The 26,068-nt window shown below is 35.9% G+C and overlaps 1 protein-coding gene across 2 annotated transcripts in view; it reads right to left on the bottom strand.

Moving 5' to 3' along the window:
- Positions 1-22,792, bottom strand: part of OSMR (oncostatin M receptor) — a 66,004-nt gene extending 43,212 nt beyond the window's left edge. Inside the window, exons 1-3 of one of the 2 annotated variants that reach the window (XM_023496124.2) lie at positions 22,506-22,792; positions 7,364-7,451; positions 436-608 (exon numbers count right to left, since the gene is read on the bottom strand). In XM_023496124.2, coding sequence (XP_023351892.1) covers positions 436-608; positions 7,364-7,436 — 246 coding nt within the window. In that variant the 5' untranslated portion in view covers positions 7,437-7,451; positions 22,506-22,792. The remainder of the gene's footprint in view (positions 1-435; positions 609-7,363; positions 7,452-22,505) is intronic. The other variant, XM_012541429.3, reaches the window with a different exon arrangement.
- Positions 22,793-26,068: the final 3,276 nt, after the last annotated feature.

The following is a 26,068-nucleotide window of genomic DNA, read 5'->3' as shown; positions in this document are numbered from 1 at the left end:
TGCACATGTTGAATTTATCTGAAGCACCCTTTTTAAGTTCTTATTGGAATTTCTCTATTTCTTTATTACCTGTAACAAACGTTGATATTTAAATTGCAATTCCCTTCTTACTAGTTAGGGTTTTTGATTTGTTTGTTTGAACAAATATTGGTGATGAGCACTGCAAGAGAAAATAATCAAGCATCTAAAGAGACAGTTCTTGTTGTCTTTAAGTACTATAAGATAAGATAAAATCTGCCAACTCTTTAATTTTTTTCTGTCAAGAGAATCTGAGTCATCCTTCCATTTAGCTGAAACTTCCTTCATTCCATGGTTTTATTTATAGTGAAAATATCAACATAAATAGAAATTGTACAAAACATATCGGAGTGTTTCTCCCCCTCTCCCCCCCCACCCCCGCCTGAGAGAAAAAAAATACCATTTAAAAATACTTACATTCTCAACAATGTTGGAAAATGTAGTTCTTCTGATATCTATTTGGAAAATCATTTTTAAATTCAAAGTATAAGCATGCGGGTTTACAGTCCATTCTATATCCAAGCACTGTTCATTAGAGCGAATAAAAGTATTAAGAGATTCAATAGGAAATACTAAATAATCAGATGATTCTGAAAGACAGAATTGAATTATGGAAAATATCATTAGTTAGGCATATATAAATAGTTGCACAAATTAAATTGTCCATTTATTGCAAGATTAAACTATTCACTTTAGTTATTATTCTTTCTTACAAGAAATAATTGCTTAGTTCTTAAAACTGAAAAACAGTGAGACTTCTCAAAACGATATATTTGGGGCAAATTCCAGTTGATTTGGAAATTTGGAGCAAGAAAAACTAGTTATTAGGAAAGTGCAGTTGTTAATACTATCATACTTTAAGAAGAAAAAAATTGGAAATTCTTTTGTTGTTGTTGTTAAAAGTTAGTACTTTACAGGTTTTTTAAAAAAGGGGTTATAAAAAAATGACACTTTCCAAGATGGGTAGTTTGGTGAAAAGAGCATGGGATTTGTAGTCAAAGGGACTGGATTTGAACCCCAGTTCTGCAACTTACTAACTTCTTTAAACACTAATCCTTCCACTTCCTTATCTATAAGCCAAAGAGGTTGGATTAGATTGGACTAATATGTCTCTTTCCAATTATAATAGTCCAAGAAGCTTTTAAATGTCAACAAAATTACTGCATCAGACTTAAACATTTTGATCAATGAAAAAGTTACTAATAATCTCCTAAGCATCCAGCACTTATCTAAGGATTGTGGGAGATATAAGAAAAAGTGCTCTGCTTGGGGAAATGAAACTAATGCATATAAAATCACTAGAAAATCATAAAAGACTGGAAGATCAAGAGGTATGGCACCATTATAATTGCTATAGGCAATCATAGGACCTAGGTGAAATGGATTTTAGAATTCATCCAATCCAGTTTCTATTGTTGAGGAAGCTGAAGCCTGGAAAGCTATGCAACTTACTTAAGGGAGTAAATGTTAAAAATGGGATTGAAATTGTGTTCTTCTCATCCATCTAGTAGGATAGAAGAGTGACTAGAAAACAGCCTCAAGTCTTTCCCATACTGACTACAGATCCAGTACTCTATGCACTGTGCCATATCCTAGAAATATAATTGACAAGAATAGGAAAGGTGAAGAAGACAAAAGAGGCAAGGGTGAATCTGAGATTGTGGATAGTGTCATCTTCAACATGAGGAAATTTTAAAGGAGGAGCAAGTTTAGGAGGAAAGATTATTTCAGAAATGCTGGATTTCAAATGCTGACCAATGTCTTTTCCATACATCCATTCAAGACAGGCTCATCAATCAGCCATTGTATCACAGAATTTTAGCTCTACAAGAGACATTCCACATAGTTCAACTGTACTTATATAGAAATTCCCTCTACAGCAACACCAATAAGTGGGTATTTAGCTGTTGCCTAAAGATATAGCATGAAGAAGAGCTCACTATCAGGATAACCTATCCATAAGTTTTCCTTACTTCCACTTATTGTTTCTAGCTCTTTCCCTTGGGACCAAAAAGAATAAGCTTAACGCCTCTTAATAGTTACCTATCCTTAATCACTGGATGGATGCAACCTCAGTCAGAATGAAACCCCTAAAAACCTCAGCTTTAAGAGACTTCTCACTGCTTCTAGGGCCATCTCCGGTCATCCTGATCTATATCTGCCCATTGGATCCAGATGGCTCTGAGGGGGAAAATGAGGCAGGTGACCTCACATAGCCCTCCCTCATTTAAATCCAATTCCCTTGAATTTTATGGTATCACTTCCCTGATGCGATGGTCCTCTTTGAGAACAAAGGACAAAAAACAACTACTACCACCTTAAGACAAATCTTCAAATATTTAAAGTCCCTGGATCCCAAACCTAATGATCTTTACACTATACCTTCATTAATATCCTTTAGCAGACCACATGTCCCAATTTTTACTTCAGAAGTATAATAATTGAATTTATAATGGATCAGAAGAACAGCATGGTGGAGACTCATTCAGTGATTTGGCAAAAGCTAAGTCAATCAGTTAATCAATAAATATTTATTGAGTGTCAACCATGTATTAGAAGACACTGTGCTGAGTCCTGGAAATACAAAAAAAAAAAAAAAAAAAAAAAAAAAAAAGAAAAGAAAAAAAAGGCAGTCCCTGACCTTAAGGAACTTGCAATCTAATGAAGGAAGACAATATATGAAAGAAAATTGAAAAGGGGGAGGGAACAGTGACTGATAGTATGTATAATAAATTTGAACTGAAACTGCTAAGCCCAGCCTAGTGTATACTGTGTTAAACCTCATTTATAAAAGTTGTTTAAAATATTTTACTTGTTTTCTTGTTTAGAAATTTAGTATTCTCTTCTTTACAAATTTAGTGGAGTGTACGTGCAGCTTAAGGCTATCAAGGAAACAATGCACTGAAACTTTCAAAAAAGAAGAAAAAGCAATTAAATTTATCTTTTTTACTACTACTTTTTAATAAATTTATTTTTCACTAAATAGTATTTTATTTTTCTCCAATCACATATAAAGATAATCTTCAACATTCAGTTTTGTAAGTTTTTGAGTTTCAAATTTTTCTCCTTCCTTTCCCTCCCTCTACTCTTTCCAAGACAGCAAGCAATCTGATAAAGGTTATACATGTGCAATCATTTCAACCATATTTCCACATTAATCATGTTATGAAAGAACCAAAAGAGCAAAAGGGAAAAACCATGAGGAAGAAAAAACAAATAGTGAAAACACAATTTTTTTCATCTCTATTTAGACTCCATAATTCATCTTCTGGATGAGGACAGCATTTTCCATGATGAATCTTTTGGAATTGTCTTGAATCATTGAGCAATCAGATTTATTTCAGGTATGTGTCCAATACCAAGCAATGCAAAAATTAAAAAAAATTTCTTATAAAATAACATGATCAAAAATATTCTTTAAAACCTTACAGCTCCATCAGTCAAGATGCTGTAGTACAGTTACATATTACCCTTTCTTGAAAGAAAGATTTCTTTTCCTAAAGAAAACCAGTAACTGGATAGGCTAATGATTTTTATAAAAGCAGCCTATCTAAACTTCAATGATCTGACCATAAATACCAACTTAATGTTTTAAAAACCAAATGCTTTTATCCTATAAAATTTTCAGTCAGACAAATATCTATGAATCCTCAGACTTGTGACTGGTGCTGAAGAAAGAGATTGGTTAGTACAAAGGAGGGCTTTCACTGGAAAGAAGTCTCTAATTTTTTGGCTAAGTCCACATTCTAGCACTCATCCTCTCACAAAACCCAGGCATCATGCCAAAAAAAAACTTGTCTACCAAAATTGCAATTAAAATTCAAGTAGTGGCCTCTCTACAAAAATGAAGAAACTCTTCCCTTGTGCAGTAGTGGAGAACCACATTTCCCCTCCCCTCAGAGTTTCATGGTCAGCATGACCAGTGAAAAATAAAGCCAGAATACTGTGGTGCTCAAATTTCTCCTAAAGCTAATCAGAGGCTAGCAGACAAGTATTTTCAAGCTTACATAACAGAATGACTTCCTGACAAGGGGCTAAACCCTGGGATGTCTCAGGAACTACTAGAACTACTAGAAATGAGGGTTCAACCCCATTTCGTTCTCCATAGTGTTTTTCATTCAGCAAGCATTAGTTAAGAAGGGCATTTTAAGCAAGAAGGTATTCTAGAATAAATACATTTCATCATTTGGTCCTGAGAAAATACCCATTTTAAGTCCTAATGGAAGGAAGACATAATGAAGACAAGAGGATAATAAAAACATGTGAGGTCTCTAGCAGAAGCATCTAATTAGGTTTTAACTTAGGATCCCTCAGAATAGAAGGTGTCAATTATTACTGAAGCTGAGAATTTCCAGTAGGAAGGAAGGCATGGAAAAGGTGAAATTTCAAACAAACAAATAAATAAAAAATTCTGTTCTAGAGCAAAGATAGCTTATCTAAAGATGGGCTGCATTCAGAAAATGATACTTTTTTGTATTTTAATAGTTTTATGATTGAATGATTTGCACAGGTCAATCAGAAATAAACTAAAATATAATAAACTTATTAAGGAAAAAATGTTAAGTAGTTGGGGAGAGTTTGAGAAAGGAGATACACTTAACTCCACACCTCAAACATGGAGTAATCATTTTCTCCACCCATAATATTATCACACAGATACCCAAGCTGGACCCTGGATTAGATTCCTATGTTCACAGTTAGTCGTAGCATATATGGCCAGGGCAGTACTGTACATGTATGTTAACAGTTGATAATTAGTATTGGTCTAATATGTGATCCTCTTGAATGTTTCAGGTATCAAAACTATTCAAGAAAGTTCTTATATGAACTTTTCAGCTACATTTAGGAATTGGAAACTAGATAGTGATAACTTCAATAAAGAAATAGATGATCACAATTACTGTTTGGATGCTGGATTATGTTGGATTACAGTCCAACATAAGGTTTCCTGGACCCAACTTTTTTTTTTTTTTTTTGTTTGTTTGACAAACTCTCTTGATTCTACTCACCTTCCTCCTCTTTTCTCCCCCCCACATTTTTCACCTTTCACCTGTCTGCCTTACCTCTACACCCTTCCTCTCCCAACTTCCCTTTCTTTTTTTCAGAATCTTCTGTATTGGAAACTGCTAGACTTGATGATAATTGGCCCTTCCAAGCCTATATGATTAGAGGTAGGAAATCGTTTCAATGCTCTAATGCTCTGAATCAGATTTGGGGGAACATAATAATTCATTTGACATGAAACAATCAAGTCAGATATCATAGGTATATCACAGGTAACAAAGGTTTGCCACTTATTACGTGAAATAGCTCATGGGCTCAACAAAAATTGACTAAATAAGGCAGAATCTTAATTAGTTAAGCTATATGATTTTTTTTGGGGGGGTGACTTTTAAAGTCTCTTGGAAGAGAAGGGACTAGGGCTAGGTCCAGGGAATAGTTTAGTTGTCTAAAGATCTGCTAATCAAGATAGTCTCAGAAATTGGAGTCAGGGTGGATGGATTAACAATGATCTCAGGCTTCACAGCTCTCAAATTTGCTTTAGATTTCTATATTATCACTTCATATGGTGCCTTTCTTTTTACTTCAATTTTACTTCCTTAATTCTTAGTTTCCTCGTCCATAAAATGAGTATGAGAATTGCTATAGTGGAAAGACTGTAACCTCAGACAACTCACTATAAACCTCACTGGGCCTAGTTTTTTTCCTCTGTGAAATTATGCTGTAAAAAATGAGGAAAAGATGACTTCAAAAGGATTTGGAAAGATTTAAGGGAAGGGATGCAAAGTGTAGCGCACAGAACTAGAAGAATTATTTATAATTCCAATACAAGAAAATGAGCAATTCTGAGGAAATTTTCAATATAAGTATGAAAAATGAAATGACTAGAATTAGATCAATCTATGTAACAACATTGTAAAAGATGACTTTGAAAAGTGTAAAAACTTGTTCAACACAATGTCCATTCCTGATTCCAGAGAACTACCAATGACACATACTATCCCTTATATAAAGGTGTTAGATTTAGGGTGCAGGGTGAGACCCACATTTATGTATATGTATGTGTATATGTGTATGTTTGTGTGTAATCACTGAAGGACTTTGTTTTGTTTGAGTATGCCTCAATTTTTTGTTATATGATGTTTTCATCTTCAATGGGATACAAAATGGGAGGAGGAGAAAATTCTGTTCATTTCCTTTTTTATGGAGAAATTGGGGGAGTGGTGCAGATTTGAAATGTTACATGCATTTCCAGATAAAGCTATTTTTATTAGTGTTATTTATGATTTTTAATTTATTACAAGCGAGCTCTCATGAATTGTGAGGAAATCTGTAAATGTCATGTAAAAACGAAACGCAGCAATAAAATTGGAAGTGCATCAATTAAAAAAAAGGAAAGTTGGGGGGGGAAAAAAGAGGTTGGGGAAAATGAAATTAAAAAAAAGAATGGGTCTAAATGAATTCTAAGTTCTCTCCCAGCTCTAAAACTAATTTACTTTGATGCCATTTGTACTATTTATCTTAACTCCTAGGATGGTGAGGATCAAAACAATGATCTCTCTCCCTCCCTCCCTTCTTTCCTCTCACTCTCTCTCCCTTCTTTCCTCTCTCCCTCCTTCCCTTTCTCCCTCTCTTTCTCTCCCTCTTTTCGTTCTTTCCTGTCTCCCTCCCTCCCATTCCCTCCCTCTTTTTCTCCCTCCCTCCTTTCCTTTTTCTCTTCCTCCTTTCTACTCTCCCTCCCTCCCTCCCTCTCCCTTTCTTCTTCTCTCCCTCTTCTTTATTTCCTTTTCCCTTCCTTGCTTTTTTCTTCTTTTCCTTCTTTCTTCTTTCCCTCCTTTCCTCCATTCCTCCTTCTCTTCTTTTCCTCCCTCCCTCCATCTCTCTCTCTCTCTCTCTCACATCCTCTCCCCCTCTCTCTGTGTGTATGTGTGTATGTATGTAAATCTATCTATCATCTATCTACACTTTCCATACAAACATAAAGCTCATTACAAACATTACCTCTAAGGACAATAATTATGATTACTGACAATACCAATGAGTAATATATGAAAAAAGTTGCAACTCAATAGAATGACATCATTGAAGAGAAAGAGGTAAGAAGCAGATGGATTCAAGGTGAAGCAAACTCTGTGATAGAATCTGTCCATCCTCATGAGAGAATTTCGAAAGTGAACCATAATGATCTCAGACTTTTTTTTAAAGCCAACAAAAATAATGTGACAGAACTGAAAAAAAATTTACAATAAACAATCTGTTTTAGGTACCAAATTTCCTGTATTTGCCTTTTGATCGTAATACCTTTCACATTTTTTAAAGTTAAATCTTCATTTCATGTCCTTACCTGTACTTTTACATGTACTAAAATGCATCAGTGCCAACAGAAATACTGTCCAAAGAGTCAGGAAGAGAGCCATTGGTTATTTTTCTACCTGAAAAAGACAAATTTTGAAAAAAGGAAAAACTTTTATTTTAGTGGAAAGGATAAAAGTAGAGGCATTTTCATAGGATTACATATCTAGAAGGGACCTCACAGACCATCTAATTCAACCTCCTCATTCCACAGATAAGGAAATCTGTGGGCAGGAATGTTGTGACCAACCCCAAGCCTGAGTAGAAGTGGGATTTGAATCCTAGTTTTCTGGCTCCAGAACCAGTAGTCTTCCCCCACACACACTGCCCCTCCTTGACCTTTTTGTCCTAAAAGAGCCAAAGCTGGTGAAGGGAAGTGATTTAAAAAGAGGCAAAGGGAGTATTTTAGATTTTGAAACTCTAGTGGCTTCCATATACCTCTAAGATTAAATATAAAATCCTATTTGTCATTAAAACCTCTTCAAAACCTGCTCCCTTCTTACTTTTGCAGCTTTTTGAAAAAAAAAATCAACTTTATTTTATTATTAACTATTCTCTTTCTTTTCCTTTCTCTTTCTCTCTCTCTCTCTCTCTCTCTCTCTCTCTCTCTTTCTCTCTCTCTCTCTCTCTCTCTCTCTCTCTCTCTCACACACACACACACACAAAATGCATTTTTAAAAAAACAAAAAAATTTCTTGCATTATGCAAGGAGAAATAGAAGCAGGGAAAAAGAGGGGGAGGAGCAAGAGAGACAGAGGGAAGGAAGGAAGGAGGGAAGGAAGGAACAAAGGAAGGGAAAGAGGAAGGGAGAAACTGAGGGAGAGAGGGAGGGAGAGGAGAGGAGAGGTGCTTAAACTTGCACTCTGAATTCATCCCTTCTCTGTTTGGTGGTAAATTGTTTCATCACGAGTCCTTTAGAATTATGATTGGCCATTTTGTTGACCACAATTTCGAAGTCTTTAAGAGTTTATTGTCTTTGCAATATCATTATCAAATAAATTGCTCTCCTGGTTCTACTCACTTCACTTTGCATCAGTTCAAACAAGCTTCCCCAGTTTTTCTGAAAAAACCTTTTTTCCTCTCTTATAACACAATATTATTCTATCACATTCATATACCATAACTTGTTCAGCCTTTCCTTAGTTGATGATCTTTTCATTTTCCAATTCTTTGCTACTATAGAGAGAACTCTTAGCAGTATTCTTTCATCCTTCTCCCCCATCTTTCACTGTCATCACCATCAAATTCTTCAATCAAGTGACATGACTAACTTGCAGTTACTCAAACACACTTCACTTCAAAGGCATTTTCACTAACCTATGCCTCCCTAATTTCCTTCCAAACCCAGCTAAAATCCTACCTTTTAAAAGAAACTTTTCTTGATCCCTCTTAATGCTAGTGCTAGCCTACTGTTGACTCTTCATTTTATTCTGGATATAGCTTGTTTGTACATAATTGTTTCCATTTTCTTTTCCCCATTAGAATGTGAACTCCTTATTTTTCTTTGTATTCCAACACTAGACAATGTGTCTAGCATGTGATAGGTGCTTACACTCTTATTGAGTGACTGATGTGAAAGGATTGGAGAATAACCTCAAAAAAGTTAAATGTAAAATCAACGGATTTTAAAAGGCTAAGTTAAAAGACTTTTTGTCCCCTCCATACCTCAGGATATTACATATAACAAATAAGCATTGTTTACTAAAAAACAAGGGTTTCCATTCTTTAAGACCACTTTTTATATTTTAGACAGATTACAGACTTAGATGTAGCATCTAAAAGGGACCTTGTAGGTCATCAAATTCAATTCTTCCATTCTACAGGCAGGAGATGGAAGTCTTGAGAGGTAAAGAACTAGTAAGTGGTAGAACAATAATCAAACCCAGGTCTCCTGGCTACAAGTCCATTCCTGTCTCTATTACACTGTGTTATTCCTAGTTTCTTGTCTTTTAAGGTAAGGTCGGGGGGAGGGGAGAGGTAGGAAATGGGGAAAGGAGTACTTTATAGACAATAATTTCTAAGAAGACTTTCTGATTCCAGGACTTGTACTCCCCTTTCCCACTGAGTGAGAATCACTTTCAGCTCTGGGGACCCTTAGCACTCTTCAAGGCTCAGTTCAAGGGTCAGCTCTATAAGAGCTCTTTCCTAATTTTCCTAGTTGTTAACTCCCTATTTCCAATTGCTTTGTATTTATTTGGTATAGATCTTATATTTATTAGTGCAAGAGGAGCTCCTAATTAACTGATAACTTCCCTTGATGAAATTATAGGTCATGTACCTTTACCAGATTGACATCTTGCTGAGAGAACGCAGAGAATTACTCTCTGATGAGCACTATGTAGGAGTGTCCTGGTAAATGTTTAACAATTAGTTCTCCAAAACAAAAACAAAAACATAAACCTGACGCACTTTTAAAATTTAATATGCATTATTAACATTTTTTCTATCACTCTCTTAAGTCTGGGCCATCAATAAAATAACAAATCAAGTCCTGATTTGTAGTTTGCCAATTTCTGAAATATAAATGCTCCTATTGAAAATTTAACAATCATGTCTTGGGAGCTAGTTCTAGATAGTACTAAGACATACATGGTTCCATGTGATAGGCAGAGAGATAAATAACAATTAAGAGTAAAAGAGTATTATTAAATCTTATTAAAAGAACTAGCCTTTACCCATGGTTTATAAAAGTAAGATTAATCCTTTCTTCAAATTTCTTTCTCACCCTGGAGCAGTTATGTGATTTGCAGGAGAAGGACAAGGTGAGAGGGAGTTCTTCACCTCCAGCTACTGCCTGCACACTCTATCTTTTTGTTTCCTCCTATTTCTAGGCACAGAGCAGAAACTACAAATCTTGAGACTTTCATGTCCTCAAAAGTACCACATCACATAAGCTAAGTCTCAATAAGGAGATTGCAGGAAGGGAAGGGGATACTTTTCACAACCATAAATAGGGGGAGGATTCTTAGCTAAACAGGAAATAGAGATGATTATAGATTAAATGGCTAATTCCAATTATGTAAAAATTTTAAATGCTTTTACACAAGCAAAATGGAAGTGAAGTTGACTGAGAAAAAAATCTTTGCAGCAAATATTTCTGATAAAGGTTTAATATTAAAAACATCTAGGGAATTACTATGTGTGTGTATATGTGTATGTATAAGCAAGTGTTATTCCAATAGGTAAGTAAAAAGTCAATGGATATGAACAGTTTTCAAATGAAAAAGCGATGATTGATGGTAGTCCTTGAAGCATAAGAACTATGCCATCTGATTCCTGCCTAGTGATCCTACTTCCATGAATTTGTAAAGGACAATTCCTTCCTCCAACTTCGAGCATGTGTAAGTATCACATGTGGTACAATCTTTTAACTGGTATTCAGAAAGAATTTATTATGCATACTAAAGATTCAAGCTTATCTCTCGTTTTTTTTTCCCCTAGTGGATTTCCAGTGAGGACAACTGTTGGAAGGTTCCAGTTGAGGGAGGAGCAAAGCTGCCTTATCTCCCCCTGGCTACCATGTGTCCCTGAGTACATGGTTTCTATTTCTTTGATTTTGCTCTTTTTAAAAATTTTAGGTGAATGTTAATTGTTGCTTCTTTTCCTAAGAGGACCCGTGACATCATGGGTGATGTCTGGATTCCAGGATGAATTGCATATAAGTGAGTCAGAATTCCACAAAGGCATCAATCTCAAAGTCAAGATGACTGTTGATGGCAGTGGATGACCTTGGCATCTTCAATGCATGACAAATCTCTAAGCACTTCACAGAGCCTGTTTCAGCTATCTTCATAGTCGCTGGAACATATTATTCTTATTGGTTCATTACACTGGAGGAAGCCTTCATGTGCTTGGGAAGACATACTCCCACCTACAACCTGATTTAGCCCATCTGCCCAGTTAGTTTTACTCGGTGTGGCTGCTACAAATGCTACAGTTTCTTGGAGTCACAATGAGAGTTAAATGACAAGTAGACATGAAAAGTGGTTGAGTAGCTTAGAAAAGGGCTTGGAAAGTCCTCACACCAGAAATTCTAATGTTGCTTAGGAATCAATAGCCATTGAAATGGACTAGATTATGGCCTTGTAAGCTTGAAAGATTGGAAGAGCCATCAGAGGTGTCCTCAGCAGGTAGTCCATAGCAGAGGTCAGAGGAAATGGGAGAAATAATAGCTGAATCTATTAAGGAATCAACCCTGAGGTGAGACCTACTAGACTTGCCCATAGGGCTATATGAAAGAAACCTGAAGGGAAAAATAGTCAGTTGTCCTGGGAGGACTGGAAATTATCACTCCCCAAAGAAGTTTAGATTATGTGCCCAGAGGCTCATTATGAAGAAATGCAAACTACCAATTGTTTGACAATATCTTTCAAATCACTAATAATGATATAAATTAAAATTAAAGTAATTCTAAGTTTCCAACCCATACCCATCAGACAGATAGATATAAATTATTGGAGAAATGGTGGAGGGCAGGAATACTGATGCATGATTGGTGAAGCTCTAAATAATTCAAACATTTGGAAAACAGTTTGGAACTATACTCAAGAAATCACTATGTTGTACATATGTTCTGAAGCAATGACAACACTACATAGAATATGCTCCAAAGAAGTCCCAGGGAGAGGGATTGGACATATAGTGACCAATCACATAGTGACCAATCACATTACCATAAGACAGATAGTGAATCATGTTTCTCATCTTCAGGAATAGGAGATGGACTAGAAGTATAAAATTAGATTTTGATTTTTAAATATAATCAATATGTGGATTTGTTTTGCTTGATTCTATTTGTTTTTTATAGTTGAGAACTTTGAGAAGAGAAGGGGAAGTGGAAATTTAGTGAGTAATGATAAAAGATACTCTTCCCCTCAAAAAAGAATAATTCCAGAAGATGTTAAATTTAATATTAATTACATATATAATTAATTATAATATCATAATTAATTTAATGAAAAACAAAGCTCCAGGCATAATCTATAGAACAAGTACAAAAAAGTAATAAAATTTTTAAATGCCTTTTTCTAAATCTTCATTTGCATTCAGTCCTAATAGATGTTTTTTCCCCAAATTTTCTGAACTCATTCCCATGAGGAATATAATGATGATAATCACTTACTTCCAAAAGAGTAGGTGTGGTATGAAACTTTTCAAAACCAGTTCAATGACACAGCATTGATACATTAAAATTATGCTAGTCCAAAGAACAGGGCTGTTCTCCGAGGACATATGCTTTTGATCTAGCCTTTCTTAGTAGAACTGATCCCTGATGAATGAAATTCACCTTGAAGCCTCAGTTTCTCTCTCCCTTTTCTTCCCCTTCCTGCTTCCCTACTCCTTTCCCCTTCTCTCCTTTTCTTCTTTCCACCTCCCATATTCTCTCTTTCTCATCTTTCCCCTTAAATCCACTTCACCTCTTAATTTCCCTCTTTATGTTATCTGTATCACCATCCTGCCATTTACCCAGATTGGCCAGCTGCCAATTTACTATGGTTCAACATAGATCCTATTAGGTCACTCTCATTTTCAAGAAACTTCAGTGGTTCTCTATTATTTTTTTTTTAAAAACAAAACACAAACTCCTCTGAGACTTTTCACAATCTGTCTAGTCTAACCTTAAGAGTATATGGCTATGACCCAAGGCTGGAATGTTCTCCCTTTTAATTGTCATCTCATAAAATATTGACTGCTTGCAAAATACAACTCAGGTACTTAGAGGAGCTCATTCCTGATACTCTGTGTGAACAGTCTTTCATTTTATTTTTTCATCTCCAGTGTTTAACGTGCTCATATAGAAGGCATTGAAAAAAATCTCTTGAGTTTAATTGAATTGATTTGATAACTCTATGCTCTCACACTTTCGCATCACAACCGTTCATATTTAATTGACAAATCTTGTCAATTCTGTCTCAACATCCTTTGTATCTTCCTTTCCTCCACCTCATACAACAATTCTAGTTTAGATCTTTATCAACAAATCACATGGGCTACTATAGTAGTCTGCTAAGTAGTCTTTCTGAATCCACCAGAATGCTTCAGCTCAGCCCCTAATGCTACTGTGGAACAGAGAAATCTGCTGGAGGAAGGGCCACCTTCCTAATTACCTTGAGCAATGACTGCTGTCCACTTGCCACCAACAGGGAGATAGACACAGAAAGCCTGGAAGTGACAGAACCCCAATCCCAGACTACCAGCTCTGCATCAGGGGCAACCTTCATAGCCATTGTTCAGAGAGGAATCTTGTAGAATAGAGGGCAGACATCCCCACCAACTACCACAATGAGGGAAAATGTGGCAATCTAGCTGACTCAGCATGGCACTGGTGCTATCACAGGCCAGGTGATCAAACCACCCCCACTTTAATCCATCACTCAGAATCTGAAAAGTGATTTCTCCCATGCTCCACTAATTGGTTTATAATATCACCCTTTATTTCCGAATCATGTATTCATTTTCAGCTTTTCTAGTTACACTGTGAGATGTTGCTCTATGCCTAGTTTCTGACAGACTATTTCCCAGTTTTCCCAATAGTTTCTGTCAAATAGTGATATCTTGCCCCAATAAGTGGGATCTCTGGGTTTAACAACACAAATTATTGTGTTCATTTGCTCCTGAAAAGCTGTGTGCTTAATCTGTTCTACTAATCAATCTTTCTTTCTTTAAAAAAATTTTTTTTAGAATTTTTATTTTTATTACATTAGCTTGGCTTTTCCATGAGCAGTTAATATTTTTTATTAAATCTTTTTATTTTCAAAACATATGCATGGATAATTTTCAACATTCACTCTTACAAAATCTTGTGTTCTAATTTTTTTTCCCTCCCTTCCCTTTACCCCTTCCCCTAGATAGCAAATAATCCAATATATGTTAAGCATGTGCATTTCTTCTATATGTATTTCCACAAATATCATACTGCACAAGAAAAAAATCAGATCAAAAAGGAAAAACATGAGAAAGAAAGAAATAATAAAAAGAATGAAAATACTATATTGTTGTCCACACTCAGTTCCCACACTCCTCTTTCTGCTTGTAGATTTCTCTTTTCATCACGAGATCATTGGAACTAATCTGAATCGTCTCATTTCAATCTTTCTTTCTTAATTAAGTTGTTTTCACAATTACAGCTTTGAGGTTTGAAATCTGCTATTGCTAACAACCCTTCCTTCCCAATTTTTTTCATTGAAACTTTTGATATTCTATTTCTCTATATTAATTTCCCAGTTCTACAAGAAATTATTTGGTAATTTAATTAGTATGATATTGAGTAAGTAAATTAATAATGTCTATCGTGGTCTACTTATGAACAATTTATATTTCTCTAGTTATTTAGATACACCTTGATATGTGAAAAGCATTTTATAGACTTGGTAGATAGAGTCCCATATATTTTCTATTGTCTGTAGTTATTTTAAATGAATTTTCTCTTTTTTTCCCTTACTGCTGGCTTTTGTTAGTAATATGCATACAGAAATGCTGATGCTGATCCAGGTAGGTTTATTTTATATCACTGAAATTCCTACCATTTTGATTAGTTTTTTTATTCATCTGCAAAAAATGATAGTCTTGTTTCCTTGTTGCTTATGCTTATTCCTTCAATATCTTTTTCTTATCTTATTTCTATAGCTAGTATTTTTAGTACAATAGTGAATGCCAAAGAGATTTCCTTAAAACTCAGATCTGACCAGGTCACTCCCCTATTCATAAAGCTTCAGTGCTCCCTACTGCTTCTAGGTTAGAATTATTAACTCCTCTGTTTGGAATTTAAAGTCCTTCACAATTTGATTCCAATGTCTCTTTTCAGGAACATTGCAAATTATTCTTCTTTATGTAAATTCCAGCCAAACTGATGTTGTCTTTAAGTAATATCTCCTCTCTAAACTCTGTACAACAGGAAAATGTCCATACAAAGATAACCAAAAGTAAAGGATCTTTAATTCATGTCAAATAACAAGCATTTGAAGGAAATGGAGCTATTTAGCTTGGGGATGACAATATTTTTTTTGGGGAAAAGAACTGCCTTCAAATATTTAAAAGAATGTCAAGAAGAAAATTAGTTCTATTTGGCTCTAGGGAACAGAATCAAGAACAACATAAGAAATTACAAAGAGCTACATTTCCATGTGATGTCAGGAAAACCTTCCTGACTAGGTAACGAGGTAATTTGATACTGAGTCAGAAAGAACTGAATTCAAATCCTGCTTCAGACACTTTCTGTGTGACCCAGGTATGTCACTTAAGAGTCAACTCCTTGCTTTATTGTTTGTATTATTTTAGCTCTTCCATCATAATGCATTTGTCTTCAATTGCCAATCATCTAAATATAAAGGAGATAAAGACATCTTGCTGTATGTGTATGTGTATATACACACAAACTAAGGCTATACCTTCAGATAATAGGTATTCCCAAAGTCTCCGTTATACATGATTACAAATCAATTCTCTGAGAATCACAAAATAGCTCTCATTTTTTTTATGGATAAGAATATAATTTGGGTATCATGGTATCTGTGGACATTTATATTGGTCTTTCTTGGCCAACACTGAATTAATAATTCACCAGTACTGTTACCCAACTCTGCCAAGCATTATCCAACTTAGCATTGATAAAAATAAAATATACATCAATGGGTTATCTGTTCACACCTGAATTCTTGATCCATACAAAAAACCCTGAACTTTTCAATGTTGTGAAATGTAGAAACTGGACGGAGTTGATTATTTACTATTCTTTTTTTCCATTCTTTTTTGGGCTGCTTGGACAAGGCCTTTTTATGGCCTTAGAAAAGTCACTTAAATCTGTGTGCCTCAGTTTCCTCATCTGTAAAATGAACTGGAGAAGGAAATGGCAAACCACTAGAGAATCTCTACCAAGAAAACCCCAAATGGGGTTATGAAAACTATTCATGACTGAATAACAACCAATAGGGTTCCTTTGGTCTTGGGAAGATACTATTGCCCTGCAGACTTTTCTCCATTTGAATTACTTATTCCCTTAGTTTTACTGTTCTTCTCCCTATTAGTCTTTCAATGAGACTCCACCAAATACAAACTTTAAGGGTCTTTCCCCCTTTAATTAGATAGTTATAGATGAAATTGGTACATATTTAATAACAATGATACAGCACTTCAATGCTTACAAAGTGCTTTACATGTATTATCTTATTTGGTCCACACAATAATCCTCTAGGGTAGGTGCTATTGCCATCCCCATTTTGCAAGCGACAAAACCAAAATTTGGAGAAGCCAAGTGACTTGTCCAGGATCACACAGCTAGGAAGCATCTGAAGAAGGATTTAAATTCGGGGCTTCTTTATTCTAAATCTAAACTTAATCAAAGTACACAATTGAGGTGTCCTGTCAACACCAACATTGTTGCCAAAAACACTTTTCTTGTCTGTCATTCTTGCTGAGTAATTTAAACTTTTATAACTTTGGCTGATTCCTGGTGCTAAACCTTTAAGACTTCCTAATAAAATCTAGCTCTTTTCTCTACTTCAGGCATTTGCCACTGCTCTAAGGCTTTATTGCTTTTATATGTTTGTTTTCCAGGGAACATGGAAACTTCCCTAAGAAAAATCCTGACTTGGACCTCTGATTCTACTATGCAGTAACATTATGCTCGAAGGTTCAGAGAAGCCTATTAATATTTGTAGCTGTTTCTTGAATTTCTTACTGCTTTTTCTTTTAAGTTATTTATCTGCAAAAATTTCTCTTTAATTATCATCACTTCAACTCTATTAAGTATTCTCTCATCCTCTGAGAGGGTTGGCAATCAGATTTCAATCACTTTCTGAAGCCCTAATTTACAATGAATTTTTGAAGGGCTCATATCTTTAGGTAAATTACAGAATACAAGTAGGACATTAGCTTTTTTCTTATGTTTCTTAGTGACAGCAATAATCAGGAAATTCATAGTGAACAATAAAAATCTTGTGCATAATATATTTAGGTCTTTATTTTTATCTAAACTGTAATAATGAATCACCCACATCAAGACATCTTTTACATGTCAATTCATGTTCTAATGAATTACTGAAAATGGGGCATGGTGACCCTTACAAGGAATGCAAAAGAACACTCAACCTGAGCAGAGTGAGCTGATTGGTGAAGAAGGAAGAAAGAGGTAGTTTGTGAACCAAACAGAGAAAGACTGTGCCATAGTGCCAAAAAGATACCACTTCTAGAACCATAACAGTTAGTGACAGAGATCAATCTAAGCCTGAGAAATGAACAAGAACATAAATAATACTAATACCAATAACAGTTAGCTCCTAGTGCTAAGAAATGCTTTTCTCCTTTAGCTTCTTGGGGTAGCTTCTTTGCAGGGTTCTTTGGGGAGAGTGGTACATGGTCTATCTTTAGTGCCTGTGTTAGACAGTGCCAACAGCTGACCCAAACAAGCCACTAGGACACTGAAGTAAGTCCAAAAATCTGCTGGACCTTCTGAAGTTTACAGATCCTTCTCCATCCAAGGAATGAAACCTGGGTCAAAGCCAAAGCCAGGGCTTACTTCTTCCCCCTCCCTCCTACATGATTTCTCTTTGGAGATTTTGCTAGAATGGCACCCTTATTTCAATCTCTGAAATAATTTTGAGTATTAACTAGTTTTCTATCTTACGTGGTGCAGCAAACCCAGCAGTGAGAGAGCCCTGACTATTGACTCAGAAAATCATAAATTGGCATTATCTACATTGTACTGTATTTTTATTTTGTTAAACATTTCCCAATTCTTTTTAATCTGTGAATCTGACATCTCTATAGAAGACCTCTGTGACATGACGCACTTTCCTCAAACTAGTTGAACAGGATTGTTGTGTAATATATATCACTCCAGCTTCAGGACTTTTTTTTTTAAACTGAGTTTACTAAAGTCTATTACTAACTAGTTGATTGAAACTAAATCAACATTGATTGAAATTGAATTTAAGTAACAAGGCTTCTGTCACTCTTAGTGGGATAGAAAAGTTTTCTTATCTCAACAACTCCATTCTTATAAGATGAAAAGATATGAAAAAAACAATCACCTATGAAGTGGGAAAGAAATCAAATTCTCTCTTTTTCATCACCTTGTTGTGACAATGGAATATTCAGCTAATAATAGTGAATGACAAAAAAAAAAAAAAAAAAAAAAAACTTGGCACTGGTAGAAATTTGTTCCCATGGTATGACTTGGAACAGGTTTATAGTTTCAACACACATTTCCCCCATGATAAAAGGTTTTAATACTAGGAAACACTTCCTCCTATTGGGAAGAGATAAGCCCAAGCTTACAATTCCTGTAAAGAAGGGAGAAGGCCAGAGCTTGTACTTCCTTCTCTTTGTAGTCAAGACACCCCTAGCCCTGTTTTCATAAGGCAAAGATCTCCCAATCTTTCTCTTTGACAAATCAAATTATCACTAAGTTCCCTTACAAAATAATTATGTTCTCCATTTCTCCCCTTACCCATGAAAAGAGAATCATTGGACAAACACAAAAGCCTGGAAACATATTATCAATTGTATTATGTGTGTATATATATCATATAATCATAATATCAACATATTATCAATTGAGGAATCCTGAGTTCTAGTTTCACTATCACCTATCTGAGACTTTAGATTAGGCATCCTAACATCTTTATGCTTCAGTTTTCTAAATTATAAAATGAGGATAATAATAAATAAAAAATAAATGTTATTAATAAATGAATTTTAAGTAAACAAATAAATGAAATAAAAAATGAGAAAAATAAATAATGATGAAATAAGGATAATTGGGTTGTGGTTAAAGAACAAACAAAAGTAAAACATATAATATGAAATACAAAAGATTCTATAGAAGAGGAAAGCTAAAACTAGCTCCTATTGATTTGTGAAAGCCAATTATTAAATGCTCAATTTGAGCATTTATACCTCAGGAATCAGTAAACATTATATAGTAGACTGTGATTTATTGGGTATTATTATTACCATGACTTTAAAAATGGAGAAAATGTTAATAATACAGGTTAAAATTATAAGCATGTTATGTAGATAGCTCTCCCCCAGAGTCGGTTGTTAAACTTACTAGCACATTGCTATAAATTTTTGTTTGGTTGGTTTTGGTTTTTAATCATACAGCAGAGAACACAGATCAGCCACAGGAAGGGGTTACTGAGACCTTCTAATCTAACATTCTCATTTTTCACATGAGGAAACTAAACTTGAGGGAAGTTAAGTGATTTTTACCAGGATCACACAGTGAGCACAAGAAGCAGAATTTGAATGCAGGTCAGTGGATTGAGAGCTAGTAATTAATTCTACTCTATGGTCTGTATCACTAACCTCTCTGACACTTCTATCTGCCTCTCCTGGTTACTACAGAGGGTACTCAGTCTATTGGGACTGAGTACCCTCTGTAGACCTTCTGATTATTGCTTAAATTTTTGATCTCTGGTGGTTATTATTCATACACTCACCAAACCAAATTATTTTGTATATATTTTGTATTTATGTTACTTTGCCCCAGTGGGTTTTGATGGGGCTGAAATTGTTTCCTTCTCTTCCATTTCACTGTCACTACCTTCCATCTCCTCAAGCCTGTACTATTGCAATAACCTTTGGATTGATTATACTTTAAATCTCCCCTCACTCTAGCATTCAGCCACCAAAGTGATTTTCCTAAAGCACAGGTCTGATCATCATCCCTCTCCCTCAAATAAATTTCATCGGCATCTTATGATCTCTGGGATCAATTACAAAACCCTGTTTGGCATTCAAAGCTCTTCAAAGCTTTAGCTTTTCAGTATTTTACATCTTACTGTTCAGCTAGACACTGGCTTCCCTAAAGTTCCACAAACATGATCCTCCATTTCTAGACATTTTCTTCTATCTATTCCCCATGCCTGGAGCATTCTCCCTCCTCATCTCTGCCTCCTAGTTTCTTTTAAGGTCCAATTAAAATTCTACCTTTTATTAAGAAGCCTTCTTCATCTTCTTAATTCTAGTACATTCCTTCCATTAATTATTTCCTTTTTTATCTTGTATATAACTTGTTTGTATATATTTGTCTGCATATTGTTTCTTCCTTTAGATTGTGAGCTCTTTGAGGGCAGAAATCTTTTTTTTTTTTTTTTTTAAGCTTTTCTTTATCTCCTTAGCGCTTATCCCAGTATCTGACATTTAGTATGTTAAATGTTTATTGACTAATTGACTTCTATTAGAAGAACCTAGTATGTATGGAGGACATTTAATAAAGCTTGTTCAATTACATTAATTTGAATTGAATTTGATGAGCTCTAAGAAGAAAGTGATTAGAAGAACAAACCAACAACTCAAGTTACCAAATGTATTTTTTTAGGTAGTCTTATAGTGCTCTGATCCTAAAAGCAAACAAACAAGAAACAAAAACAAACAGCTTTGGATGCTGGATCCATCAGCTTTATATTTACAACTTGAGAAAAAAAGAAAAAGATTAGATGATTTTATGGGTGGAGCCTATCAAAATTAGGAAAGTAAATAAGACTATCTAGTCTAATAAGTTTCTAGGTCAGCTGTTCCCAAATTAAAGTAGTCACACAATACTTTCAAGGTTAGAAATGTAATGATGATGCCTCCAAAGGATGCTCCAAAGTCTGGGAATTTGGAATCCACTAGGAAGAGTGGCAAGGACGGGCTGATTAAATCTAAAAAAAAAATTGAGAAAATGTAACCTATATTCATATGAAAACCTTTCTACATATAAGAAATTCATAACTGCATATATATACATATAATGCAAATTTACAATTCATATTTAATTCTAGAGAGAAAAAGAGACAGAGACAGAGACAAGACAGAGAGAGAAAGAGAAACAGAGAGAAACAGAGAGAGAAAAGAGGAGAGAGAAGAGGAGTGAGAGAGAGAAAAGAGAGAGAGAGAAAGAGAGAAGAGAAGAGAGAGAGAGAAGAGAAGAGAGAGAGAGTGAGATAGAGAGAGAGAGAGAGAGAGAGAAAAGAGAGAGAGAAGAGAGAAAAGAGAGAGAGAGAGAGAAAGGGAGAGAGAATAGACAGTCTTTGTGTGATATCCAAGCAAGATGGAAAGTGCTCTTTGGAACACACATAATAAAAATTCCTCTCCAGATAGACACTAAAGCATCCAAAATGAATAAAGTAGAAACTAATATGAACTATAGTTCATTTTATGAATATGCAATATAGTAGCTTTTAAAGTAGTAGTTTCTTCATCTTTAATGAGGGAATTTTATATATAACCTTCCCTTTCATTCCCAAACGATCTAGGATTCTATCTGCAAGTTTCTGATCTTTCCCAGAAGGCAGGGGAAAGGATGGATGTCAATGCAGAGATTGAAACTGGGGTGTAGTTTCTGATAATTGAACTTCTACAGGGTTATATCTTTGCCAAGAAAATCCCAAATGGGGTCAAGCAAGAGTCGGACAAGAAAGATAGAAAAACAACTCAACAGCAAAACAAAAATCATTTTGACATCTGCACTTCAAAAAGTCCCACAGGGGAAAAGACTAAGCAGAAAAAGAGTACAAAGATCGCTGGATTTGGAATGAGGTCCCAATTCTCTTTATTATCTTTGTAATCCTTGGGCCAACCACTGTGAACTTTTGTGACTCTCAGCTTCCACGCCTGTAAAATGGGAGGGTTAGCTCTAGATGCACCCTAAGATCTTTCTCAGATGAGTAGGAATAATGAGATAAGATGAGGTTCCAAAATGAAAGTATAAATTACAATCGTTAATTCTTCCTAGAATCCTCATCCAATGAAAAACACAACAAGCCAAGGTTAGATGGCCTTTCGTCAGGTTTGTTTAGCAGGAATTTTTACTCGGCATGTACCTGACTTCTGAGGTTTCTTCCAATTCTGAGAGTTCCAAAGTGAAAACAGGTTGTAACTTGAAACTCTTTAGTCAACTTTGGAAGAAACAATGCACAGAAAAAAGCACCTGGAAGGGTTGCTAGGATCTGTTGTACTCTTTAGTAACAGTCAGACTCGAAGTGGTAAATATATTAAAAGTTGTCATCTTTTCCCCGACTTTGGCTCCTTGAGAGCTACAGGCCCAACCTGGGAAAGGGAAGAAAACTTGCGGCCAGGAGAAGCGGGGATCCCCTACTGAGATTAAATGAAAGAAAGGGTAGAGGAGCAGGAGGAAGAGGAAGACTTACTGTCCCAGGACCAGGAAGCAATCCCAGTAGTACAGCACTTACGTCTCGGTCCTGGAGCTCGGCTGCTAAAAGGGGCAGAGATGCCGCGGCGGCTTGGGAGGAAGATTCGCTCTTAGTCTCCCGGAGGAAGCAAGTGGAGCGGACAGTGAAAGGCGCCAAGATAGCACGGCCAGAGGCTTGCTCTGGGAAGCTGCCCTAGCCCCCACCACTGTGAGTCCGGGCTATGAATCAGTCAGAAACTTAGGGCCGGGGCGGGGGCTGGAGTTACTGGAAAAGTCGGGGAGGTGAGGGGGGGGGGGGGGGGGGGGGGGGGGGGGGGGGGGGGGGGGATTAAGGGAGGGAATAGGAAGAGGAGAGAGGCGGGAGAACTTTTGCAATTTCCCGTCTCGCTCCCGGACCCTTGGTACTCCTGGAAACCCAAAGGAATTCGGTCGCTTTCACTCTTCGAGAGAACAGCTGGGAGGAATGGCCCTTACGCAGAAAGCGCATTTATCCTCTCGGGTTTTCCATTCCAGCGAAGGATAGAGGGAAAGAAAGGTTGGCAAAAGGAGGAAAAAGTGGGTGGTGTACGTGATAAGAGGAGGAAGAAGAGAAAGAAAAATTAAAATCTAAGACTTCTAGGCCCCTTAGAAAATGTTTTCACAGCTTGAGCTAATAGCCGGCTCCCACCCTCCACCCTCCCCGCCTCTTGGGTCCTTCTCTGCCCCAGCTCCTTTCTCATAACTCTAGAGACCGGAATGGACCTAAAAAAGACAGGATAAGTACCTCCTAGACCTCTTGTGGCTTTCTCTGTACAAGTTGTCTCCTCACCACAATTTGGGGACTGAAACGCAAACTTCAGAAATCCCTTAACAGAATTCAAACAGAAACGTGCGCCTTTGGAACAACCTCCTCTCTTCTAAGGAGTAACAAGAGAAAGAGACGGGAAGGAGAAGAGAGATGGATCTTAGAATTCCCAGCCATTATCCTCAGTAGCTAGGGAAGCTCAAGAAAAAGGATTTCTTGTTCTAAATTAAGATTATGAGAAATGGGCTTGGATAAATTGCTAGAAATAGCCCATACGCACGGAAATTCCACTGTTCTATATCTCAGGGACCGCTTTGCTCAGCTACGCGCAATTTCAAGAACTGAAAAGTCAAATTTCCTTCCAATCGTTGAATGATAGTTTAGGGATATTCGTCTAAAAGACTCAGTAGTATGAAGAATCTGAATAGAGTTCATCTAGTTTAACTCCCTCAAGTTATTTATGAGGAAACCGAGGCTCAGAATAGTTAAATGGCATACTTGTGGCAGGCTAAGCAAGTGGGACATCTGAGAATAATTCTAGTTCCTGGTTTCAATTAGTTCGCTTGTTCCTTCTGCCAATTATACCTAAATGATGGGCCAGATTCTCACCTGACCTAATTATCTTTGTTGATAGTTTAAGACTCTTTTATAAGGAATAACATTAACTTGGGACTCACATTGACTGCTAGAATTTGGGTTTTTCTCGCTGTGAGCATTGTCTCTCAGGCCTCTGGGGAAGGGAGCCCTGCATAGTCTCTTCTGAGTATCCTCTTTACTTGTTTTTTGGGATCTTTTTCAGTCCCACCTTCCCATCTATCTTCAGTTCACAACTGTGCCATATTTCCATGCCTCTGGGGATGAGCATTAACTCCAAATCTTAAGAGTCTAAGAGGACTTAAGAACAGGATCAGACTTTGAGATATTACAACAACAACAACAACAACAAAAAGACAGGAAGAATCTCTCCAAATCCATTCCCACCTATTATATAATAATATTGCCATGGTGCTTGAAGATGTACAAAACACTTCTCACAACAATCCCTGTTGAATAGCCAACTTAAAATGTTACCTTCAGGAGAATAATGCAATCTTTATGTATATTCACACTGCAGCCATTTCAGAAATCGGCTTAGAGGAGCTTTTTAAGGCACAACACTTTGCTAGGTACTCCATAAACACTTATGGATTATATATTCCATCCAAAGGAAACTTTACAATTTGTTATATTTAAAAGTATTTGAAGCTTCCATTTCTCAAACTTTTATGAAACAATTGTCCTCTTGTTTCTATGTCTCAAACATTTCACAGAATCTGAGAACCTTATCTGGAAGGTCCCTCAAAAACTGTTTTGGATTCAGTAGTACCTGAACAGGAATCTCCTCTTAAATAAAGATTGAATTATCCTGGGAGCATATTGTCAAGGGAATTCCTATTGATACATAGCTTGTAAGGTCAATTTTCTACTCTGAAATTCTGTGACTGGGCTCTCCAGCACTCTCCTCATCCCCCAGGTGATTAGTAGAATGTTAAACCTGGAGTCAAGCACACCTGAATTCAAACCCTACCTAATAACTTACTAACTGTGTGACTCTGTTTATTGTTTGAGCAGTATCTGCCTCAATTTTCTCATTCTACAAATAAATATAATATTACCTACCCCCAAAATTTATAGCTACTTTTTTCATGGTGGCAAAAAAATGGGAAACTGAAGGGATGCCCATTAATAGGGAATGACTGAATAAGTTGTGGTATATGATTGTAATGCAATACTATTGTATTATAAGAAATGATGAGCTACCTGATTTCAGAAAAGTCTGGGAAGATTTACCTGAACTGACGCAAAGTGAAGTGAGCAGAACCAGGAGAGAAAACTTAATAACAGTATTTGAACTTAATAGCAGTAATATTATACGAAATTCAGTTATGAATAACTTAGCTTTATCCAAGGTAATTCTAAAGGACTCATGATTAAAAAATACCATCCACCTTCAGAGAAAGAATTGATGGTGTCTGAATGCACATGAACCATACTATTTTTCACTTCATTTTTTTCATCATTTAAAAAAAAGCAACATCCCATTATTTTCATGTATTACAACTTGTTTTTCTTTTGGAATGTTCCTTTTTCAGAACATTATTAATATGAAAGTATGTCTTTATATGATTGCACATAATACACAAAAATACCTCCCAGAGTTGCTGTGTGGATAAGATAATATTTGTAAAGTGCTTAGCAAAGCTAAATTTGAATTCAGATCTTCTTGACTACAAACTCAGCACTTTAGCCACTGCCCCACCTACCAGCCCGTAAACTAAATATAAGCCTCTAGAAATGTTTTACCTAAAACAGATTACCATCAACATTTTAGTCCTGGACACTATTCCTCTCTTAACACACTATTTTTGCAAACTTTTTTGCCTGCCATTTCATACTCTTAACTCAAAATGAATTTTGAAATTGAACATATTTTTCATCTTTTTCTCTTTTTTTTTGAGTAGAACAGTGATCTCAGAAAATTTATTTGATATCTAAAAGAGGACAAATACAGCTATATAGATAGAAGAGTTACGATACTAGAGAGGTGCTATCTTAAAACCTTTTTTTTTTAGCTTTTCCTTTTCTTTTTTTTTTCATTGTAGTGAATTAATTTATTCTTAATACACATTGTTTTATGAATCATGTTGGGAGAGAAAAATCAGAACAAAAGGAAAAACCATTGGAGAGATTAAAAAAAAAAACAGAAAAAAGAAATAAGCATAGCATGTGTTGGTGTA

Source organism: Sarcophilus harrisii, chromosome 1, assembly GCF_902635505.1.
Source record: "Sarcophilus harrisii chromosome 1, mSarHar1.11, whole genome shotgun sequence".
NCBI lineage: Eukaryota > Metazoa > Chordata > Mammalia > Dasyuromorphia > Dasyuridae > Sarcophilus > Sarcophilus harrisii.
Note: the sequence above shows the minus strand (reverse complement) of the source record. Positions and strands in the feature narration are given on the sequence as shown.